Source organism: Phyllostomus discolor, chromosome 12 (assembly GCF_004126475.2).
Source record: "Phyllostomus discolor isolate MPI-MPIP mPhyDis1 chromosome 12, mPhyDis1.pri.v3, whole genome shotgun sequence".
In the NCBI taxonomy this organism is placed as follows: domain Eukaryota; kingdom Metazoa; phylum Chordata; class Mammalia; order Chiroptera; family Phyllostomidae; genus Phyllostomus; species Phyllostomus discolor.
The window spans coordinates 6,325,710-6,334,898 of NC_040914.2; the positions used below are offsets into that span (position 1 = coordinate 6,325,710).

Consider the following 9,189-nt stretch of genomic DNA (forward strand, 5'->3'; position numbering starts at 1 on the left):
TTATTCTCAGAGTCCTGGGTTCAAATCCTGCCTCTGCCTCCTAGTTGTTCTGTGACTTTGGGATTGTTACCCCCTCTGGGCCTGTTTGACCCCTCAGAAAACAGTCCTGAAAGTAATGCTGCCCTTACCCAATCTTATGCTTCGCCATGTTAGATTTTAAGGTTAGATGTGCTTAAAATCTAACTTTTTATATCTTTTTTAAGGTTTTATTTATTTTTTGAGGGGAAGGGAGTGAGAAAGAGAGAAACATTGCTATGAGAGAAACATTGGTAGCTTCTTGTATGCGGCCTTGGAATTTGTATGTAAATGGGACCTGAGGGGGGTGGGGAATGGCCTTACAGGAGACAAGCTGCCCCTGAGGCAGAGGCGGGAGGTATGGGGGGAATGGCACAGCACAGCCCTGGTCTCAGATTCTGCAAGAAAGTGCCAGTCTGGCAAAGAGGGGAGGCACTAATGGGCTGGTGCTGGAGGAAGTCGCAGGGGCCTCGGAACTGAATCCGAGACTCCCCCAAACAACAAAGGATTTCCTCCAGGTCAGGCTTTTCTGACTGGCGTCTGCTCCCTGCCAGCAATCAGCTTAATTAGCTCAGCAATACAGTTTTGGCCTTTGTTTTCTGACTCAGTCTACCAAGTCTACCAGCTGACACCCACGTGTGAGGAAACAGTTTGCAGGCAAAGTAAAAATCTCGGTTAATCCTTGAACCCCTGGCTTGGGAAGCTGTGAACAGCCTGGTGAACAGCATGTGGGGTACCATGCTAAAGCAGCAAGTGGGGTTTGCTGGAAGCTGGCTGGGAACAAGCCACATGGGCCCCCAGCCACCCTGGGCATCCTCTGGCTCCTGGCTACAGAGCTGCCAGTGATTGGCAATGATGCCTGGCAGGTGGTAGTAGGTCCTGGAAGGCCTGATCAGGCTGGTGGGCTAGGACAGGCAGGTCCTGGAGGGGGTCACAAGGGCGCTGTAGTGCCCCACCCAGGAGCGTGTATCTCTCTCATAGTAAAAAGATGCATATTGGATGCCTTTGCCAAAGTCGGTGAAAACGGAGAACTGCGTGGGGAAGGAAAATGAGACGGTGAGGACCTGGGGGCTCCTATTCCTCCAACTGTACTGACACTCCCCAAAATCAAGTAGGTGCCCGACCCTGCCTTAGGTGTTGGGGATACAGCAGTGAGGAAAGCACCGCAGAGATCCTGACCCGGTGGAGCTGACCATCCAGTAGGGGACCCGGACACGGCAGGGGTGGGATTGGGGCAGAGGGGATTCTGCAGGAGGGTGAGGCTGTGAAATGAGTAAGCAAAGGCCCACTGAGGTGACATTTGAGCAGACACACCCTGAAGGAAGGGAGAGAGCCACTTGAGGATCTGGAGGAAGGGTGTTCCAGACAGGAGCACCAGTGCAAAGGCCCTGAGGTGGGGGTGATGAGCCCAGTGAGGAGAGAAGTAGGAAATGAGGTCAGGTAGGGACTCAGCAGATGGTGTGGGGCCGTTGGGCCACAGGAAGGCTTTGGCTTTTTTATCTCTCACAACTTTTTATGGACCAAAAATTCACCCAACATAAAATGAACTATTTTAAACTGTACAATTCAATGTTTTTTTAGTAGATTCACAATGTTATGCCACCATCACCACTATCTAATTCTGGAATGTTCCATCACCCCATTAAAAAAAACAACCCTCATATCCATTAGCCATTACTTCTGATTCCTCCCTCCCCTCAGGCCCTGGCAACTACTAATCTATCTGCTTTCTGTCTCTAAGGCTTTGCTTATTCTGGACATTTCATAGAAATGCAGTCCTACAATATGTGGCCTTTGTGTCTGCCCTCTTTGATTTAATGTACTGTTTGCAAGGTCCATCCATGTTGTAGTGTGGATCTGTACTTCATTTCCTCCTGTAGCAGGATGAGAGGACTTTGGCTCTTACTCTGGGATGTAGCCATGGGAGGGCCACAAGCAGGGGAGACTGGTGATCCGACTCACTTTGTAATGGGATCTTTCTGGATGGTGAGTCTGTTGGATGGTGAGGCCCTGCACACTTTAGTGTGACTTTGGGGTAGTCATGTCACCTCTTGTGCCTCAGTTTCCTCACCTCTAGAATGGGGATAGAACCAGGTGCTCAATAAATCTATGTTGAATAACTAGGCTGTTGTACTGATGAAAGGGAAAACTCTTGGAACAGGGCCTGGGATGTGATGAGGACTCAAGGATTGTTGGCTCTTACTATTAGAGGTGTCCAGTGGTGGGACGAGCTGAGAAGGGAGTCTGAGAGGAGCGAGAGGTTAGGTGTGTCGACCCACCTGTCGGCAGCCTCTCTCTGTCCACTGAAGGGCTGGGTTGGGTGAGGCAGAGAATTGACCACTTCGTTTTCGTGCACATCCAGAAGGCGGACCTGGAGCCAGTAGATGCAGCTGCAGTTCTCTCCAGCGCCCCACCTGCCAGGTAGTGGTGAGCCTTGATGCCCCCACCACACCCCCAACCTGTGGGTTGGGATGAGGGAGGCTGGGGGCTGAGCCTCCCGGCACTTTGATCAGGTCAGGGCTGCACACACCTACATGCCATATCAGCCTGGGAGAGGTATCAGCTTGGGATTCTGGGGGGAAGAGGCTGGTGATCCACGGGTGGGGCCAGAGCCTGGGGGAGGAACCTGGGTCCTCCTGGGGTGGATTCCAGAGACTGAATCAGGTGTGTGTGTGGGGGGGTGGGGTGAGTATGGTGCTCTGAGAAAAACCACGGCCTGGGGAATGGGACGAGGAGCCCCAGTATTTATGGAGTGGAGCCTGAGGGAGTAGGACTCTGGGTGCCCTGGGGAGGAATCAGAACCCCAGGGCAGAAGTTGGATTTTCTGTGGAGGAGCAAGAGCTGGAAGGAAGAGGAGTCCAAGTGCTTTGTGAAGAACCTAAGTGCCCTAAGAGGAGGGGCTCCTCATAGGCCTGCAGGCTCTGAAGCCGGCTAGTGTCTCTGGCCCAACTCAGTTTTCAGGGCACAATGCTGCCAACCTTTCTGAGGCCTTGGTGTCCACAAGCCCTTAGGGTCAGGGCAGAGCTGCAGGAGATGGTGGTGAAGGTGAGGGGAGATACCTTGTTTCAGACAGCCGAGCCAGTTAGTGGCCCCCATGCCAACAGCAAACCCTGGGTGTGCTGGGAAGAGGGTGGGGAGGAATGCAGAGTAGGGGCTCTGGGCTCACTGGGGCATCACTTCCCCTCTCAGCCTCACTGTGAGGGGGGCACAAGAACAGTGGCCAGCCCATAGCATTGATGGGGGCATGAAATGAGTCCCTTTTGCAGAACTGCTGCCACCACTGTTGGTTCGGGGGCCTGTTGCCATTCTTCACTCACCTGTCTGCCACACAGATCTTGACCTGGACACTGTCCAGCAGCTCCTGACACACCCCTTCCATCACCAGGTCCACAGCTGCCTCTTGAAGCACCATCTGGGAGGGGGAGAGGGTGTGCGGGCGGTGGGTAGTATGTGGAGCAGACCGTCACAGCCTGGAAGTCATCTCCTCTCAGAAGCTCCCTGACAACCCTGTCAAAGCAGCCTGAGGGGTCTGCTCTGTAGACAAGATGGGTGATGGACTGGGCATCCCCATTGGGTGCTCACATCCCTCTATCATTTTCCACCCTGCCCTGGACTCCGGGATGCAGGCCTGCCTCTGATATTGGTGGGCACAAGGACATGAGTACAAATGGAGGCCCACACTGAGCAGGGAGTTCTGGGGCCTCCTAGAGTGTGGGGGGCTCAAGGTCTGAAGATGTGTTGCCTGTATGGACTAGTCCCTCTTACCCTTTCCTTCCTGTTGGGTCAGCCCAATGAAGCTCCAGCAGAAGACAGAAGTGAGAGAAGAGAGTAAAATTGGGGTATTGAACCTCCCGGCTCCCTCCCAAGGGATCACCTGGGACTCCTGTGTCTGTCAACGAAAAGGCACAGCTCCAACACGGCCCTCTCCTCACAGCCTTCTCTGACCTAGGTTTCAGTAACTGCTTCCTGCCCTTACCCCTGTCAGGCCTAGGGGTGGCAATGACCTTTCCCCCCATTGTTACTAGCCCTGGGGTCATGCGGTATCCCTTGTGGTCTGCCTACAGCTTTGTAAATAGCCCCTCTCCCAGCATTTGAATATGCTGTAATACAGAAATAGTGTGGTACTGGAGAAAGAACTGTGAAGGTGCCCAGTGGAAAAGAACATGGTGCTCAGGGATAGACCGAGATAGAACTTCAAAAATGATAGAGGCAACACTGGCATTCCATGAGGGATGGGTTCTTAGTAGATGGTGTTGGGAAAATGGGCTCCATGTATGGGGGTGGGGAGGTCCTTAGCTAACAACACATTGAAAGGTGGATTAAAGATCTAAATGTGAAAGATAAAGTTAGGAATTTACCAGAAGAGAGTATGAGAATATTGTGAGAATCTAAGATAGGAAAGGATTTTTTAAAACAAAGTTTCAGCCCTGGCTGGTGTGGTTCAGTGGTTTCAGCGCCAGGGCCTGCAAACCACGAGGTCGCCAGTTTGACTCCTGGTCAGGGCATGTGCCTGGGTTGTGGGCCAGTCCACTGTTGGGATGTGTGTGGGAGGCAACCCATTGACGTTTCTCTCCCTCCCTTCCCCTCTCTCTAAAATAAATTCTTTAAAAATTTTTCACAAACAAATTCTAAAGCAAAAAAAGGAGAGATGAATTTGATCATATGAAAATAACAAAGAACACCATGGACAGAGTTAATACAGAAATGTTTCCAACTTCCAGGATGGACAAGGGACAGACATCTAGAATATATGAGAAATTCTTGTATAACAACAAGAATAAGACATCAGCCCTAATAGAAAATATGAACAGGCAATTTATAAAAAAGGGAATCTGAGAGGCTAACAAGCATATGAAGAGATGCTTAATTATTACTAAATAAAAAACATGTAAATTAAAACAGCAATGAGATATTACTTCACCCCTAATACACTGGCAAGTACTAGGAGGCTGGGTAATGCCATGTGAGAATGGTTGACCATGGGGGCAGGAGACAAGGAAATGGGTATGAGGCATGAGGATAAAGAGAAATCAACCAACCAATCAGAAGTTCTGGAGCCAGATAACCTGGGTTCAAATCCCAGCTCCACCACTGACCAGATGTTGTAACCCTTTGTGCCTTATAATGTGGAGATAACAATAGTATCTATGTCACAGGGTTGTTGCCAGGATTAAAAGAGTTATATGTAAAGCATCAGAGAGTAAGTACTTTGTTGTGTTCTTGTTATTTTACTGTTTATGTGTTTAATGCCGTCTCCCACCCTACATCTAAAATGCAAATGAAAACAGCAGGTTCCTGATTTTTCTGAATTTTCCTTGTATCTTGACCTACAAAACACTGCCTGGTATATGGCAAGCCCTCAACAAACATTTGTTGAATGAGTAAATGAGGGGATGGTGAAGGTGGGTGAGGGTGAGGATGAGGACAGTGGTGTAGGGTCTGCCACCCTCCTTTAAGCCCCTGCCCCAGGGATCAAGGGCCACTCACTCAAAAGAAGTCACAAAACAGGTCTGGGAAGGAGCCCCCAGCACCACTGTTAGGTCCTTTTCCACAGCTCAGCCATCCCCACAGTGTTCCACCTTCCAACCTCTGAAGCCCTCTGTGTGATACAATGGGGCTGAAGACAAGAGACTCACCTGCTAGCTGGCCCAGCAGAGTCCACCACCACCCAACTAGCTCTCGCCCACCAAGCTCCTCCCTCCTGCTTCTACTCTGGCCCTGCCTCCCAACAGTTGGCAATCCTGGTTCCACCCCACAATCGCTTCACTCAGTTTCTCCTCAGGCCCACTCCAGCTCCCTACCACACAGTCGTCTTCCTTCTGCAGCTTAACTACTCGGCTTGTCCCCTGACCCCGCCCCAGGCCCACATCAAGCTTGCTCCTCCTGCACTGGCCCCGCCCACCTGCTTCCAAGGAGGCCTTTGGTCTCTGCAAGCTCCGCCCCCACCAAATCCCAATCGGCTTCTTCTCAGCCCTCCTCTGGCTCCACCACCTTTAGCCACCTTGATGGAGTCTACTGTCCCAGCACTAGTGGTTCCTGACACTGCCCGGTCCCCTGGTTCCTTCAGTTCTGTCTCGCCCATCCATTTCGTCTCCTTCTATGGCTCATAGCCTAGGCTTGCTCACCCAGTTTCCCAAAGGCCTCTACTTCAGCCACGCCCCCTGACTCCTAACCCGGGCCCCGCCCCTGTTTTCTTAGCCGGGCCACTTGGCCTCCTTGCGTTTCCCCACCTCTTTTATCCCTTTAGTCTACCTGGCCCCGCCCACCATTCTTTGGCCAGTCCTCCACTCGCACGCATGCTCCCCACAGGAGTTAAAAATGACGTTGCTGCCCAGGAGCACTCACAGGCAGTAGCGCGCCAGGGCGCAGAGTGGAAACTCTTTCTCGTCCTTGCTATTGGGTGGGCAGCGCTGGGCCACCGAATAGAGTCACGGCCTTCTGCGTTGCGGTCGTGAGCCAGCTGCAGCAGCCACACTGTGGGCCCATCCACTACGTCGCACCACGTGGCACACTGAGCAGCAGCAGGTCACCAATGCGCACGGCGGCACGTAGCTCGGCACCTGCACCAGCAGTTCTGGAGGCAGCCCGACCAAGGCTATGGGCTTGTCCACTGGCAGCCGCCACCACGCAAGGGCCGGCGACCATCTTCAGTGGCTGGAATCCTGCAGGTGTAAAGGGGTTGGAGGGTCAGGGCAGTGCGCTGCCCTCTAGTTCTCCCAGAACGCGGGGCTCTTGCAGCTTGATCGTTACCCCACCAGCTTTAATGGACAGGGGCACTGCCGCGGCCACGAAAACCGTGTACCTAGGCTGTGGAGTGTGATTTTCCCCTCTTGGGCAAAAGACTGCTGGCCAGACCTACTTCACCAGACTGTTAACCATGGCTTCCATCTCTGGTCAGTGCACTAGTATATATGTGCACTTTATATATATGTGACCATAAGCACATTGAAGACAGACGAGAAAACCACCAGGAGGAAACCATTTCCACCCTATTGCGCTCAACCTGTCCCAAGTCCTTGGGCCTTTGGAACATATGAATTACCTCAACCTCTTCACTGAACATTCTTGTCACCTTCTTGCTCTAACCAGAACCCAGCTCCCCCATGGCCCTTCCCAGTGGGTACATCTCCTTGGTCTTTGGTGCTGCTTGCAGACAACTCTGTGTCCTTCCCTAAAGTCCCAGCTATGAATCTTGTCATTAAAGTAGATGGTACCCACCTTGTGAACCACCTGCTAGCCCAGATCACTATTGCTCACTCCTCCATGATTTTAGCTTCAAGCTCACTGTCACTTCCCCTACTCCCATCATCATTCTTGGTGATTTCCATATCCAGGTAGGTGATCCTTCCTTCTGCCACCCCTGCCTCTGTTTCCTGCCCTTCCCTGCTCTCAGCCCCTCCCTCCTCCCATGGTTGCTCTGAGACCTTGTCTCAATCACAGCCTCTTCAGAATTTCAATCTTGGGCGTCTCTCTCCCACCCATCACCTCCTGTCTTTCCAGTTCTCTCCCTCCAGTGTCCCAAATTCCCACAACCCTTCCAAACCACTGTGATCTCCCATCCTAGGTGCTTACCTCTTTTTCACTTTCCCTCACTCCTCAGGTCCTCATTTCTTCCTAATCATTTACATTCACTGATTAATCACTGAAAATACAAGGTCTGTCCAGAAGGTATCCAGCCATGTACTATGAAAAAGAGACATTTATTGAAGAAGATACAAGACACAAGAAACCCTGTACATAGGACAATGATGCCTCAGTCCCCTCCAAAGTAGGCACCTTGGGACCTCACACAGTTCTTCCAGTCACCATCAGCTGTCCCGTCATATTTTCCTGAGTCTCACCAATGGTCTGAAATCTCTTCCCTTTCAAAGGTGATTTTAGTTTTGGGAAAAGCCGTAAGTTGCAGGGTACCAAATCTGGGCTGTAGTGGGGCTGAGTCACCTGGGTGATTTGATGTTTCACCAAAGAACTCTGCACTAGACGTGATGCATGAGTGGCATGTTGTCATGATGAAGCTGCCAATCACCATTTGTCCATAGCTGTGGCCTTCTGAATCATCTGAATAGTTTCCATAGGGGAATGTTCAAGCTTAACACAAAATGATGCAGATTCATTGTTCTACCAGGGGTGTCCAGCGTTTTGGTATTTCTGGGCCACACTGGAAGAAGAAGAGTTGTCTTGGGCCACATATTAAATACACAAACACTAACAAAAAATGATGAGCAAAAGAAAAGTTTTTAAGTAAGTTTACGATTTTGTGTTGGGGCACATTCATAGTCATCCCGGGCCATCCCATAGTCATCCAGCTCACTCAACCTACTCAGCCACGTGGCCCATGGGCTGTGGGTTGGACACACCTGCTACTCATTCAGTCATTTTGAATGGTACGGCCACACAGTACACATGCTCATTCAATGGTGTCTACTGTCCCCACTGACTAGTACAGTGAAGTCATCATCGTTCATGTATCTGCATTTCAGTTTATATTTCTTGACTGCCAGGTTACATTGATGTTGCACAGACCTTTCTCATCATATTAACAATAGCTGGACTTTTTCTGGACTGACCTTATATTCTTTGAATACATCCTACCTGTATTGTATTCAATACATGTGACCCTGGTTAAATTCAGCCCTCCACCTACCCTGTTCCTGCACCCACACAGTTAAAGTGGCTGAAGAACAATATACAAGTCCACTGACTGGTCTCACTTCAAATTTTTGAACTTGACCCTCAAGCCCCTAAAACTGACTGACAATCAGATTATGTTTCTCTTATCCACTCACTCCTCCTTTCTATAGATAACTATTTCTTTTTCTTTTTAAATGGATCTTGAGAAAAAGAGAGAGAAAGAGAGAGACACATCAATTTGTTGTTCCACTTATTTAACTATTCTTGGTTGCTTCTTGTATGTGCCTTGACTGGGGATTAAACCCACAATCTTGGATATTGGGACAATGCTCCATCCAACTGAGCTACCTGGCCAGGGCTAGATAACTGCTTCATACCTTCTCCCCTACCTCCTACTTCATCACACCTCCTTCCACCTCTTCACTCTCTTCTTGCTTCCTATTTTCCAGAAAAAAATACAAATGATGAGAAGTAAACTTCTACAGGTCCCCAAAGCCCCATCTATTACCTACTTGCCTGGGACGCACACATGTCCCTCTGTGT

General features: G+C 50.4%; 1 protein-coding gene across 1 annotated transcript; it reads right to left on the reverse strand.

Moving 5' to 3' along the window:
- Window positions 1-590: 590 nt before the first annotated feature.
- FBXO17 (F-box protein 17) lies at window positions 591-6,894 on the reverse strand. Its single transcript, XM_036012766.1, is given in 10 exon segments — window positions 591-1,046; window positions 2,295-2,350; window positions 2,353-2,429; window positions 3,333-3,408; window positions 3,411-3,427; window positions 5,503-5,612; window positions 6,312-6,445; window positions 6,448-6,521; window positions 6,523-6,660; window positions 6,875-6,894. Coding segments are annotated over 10 exon segments (828 nt in total). The 3' UTR covers window positions 591-920.
- Window positions 6,895-9,189: the final 2,295 nt, after the last annotated feature.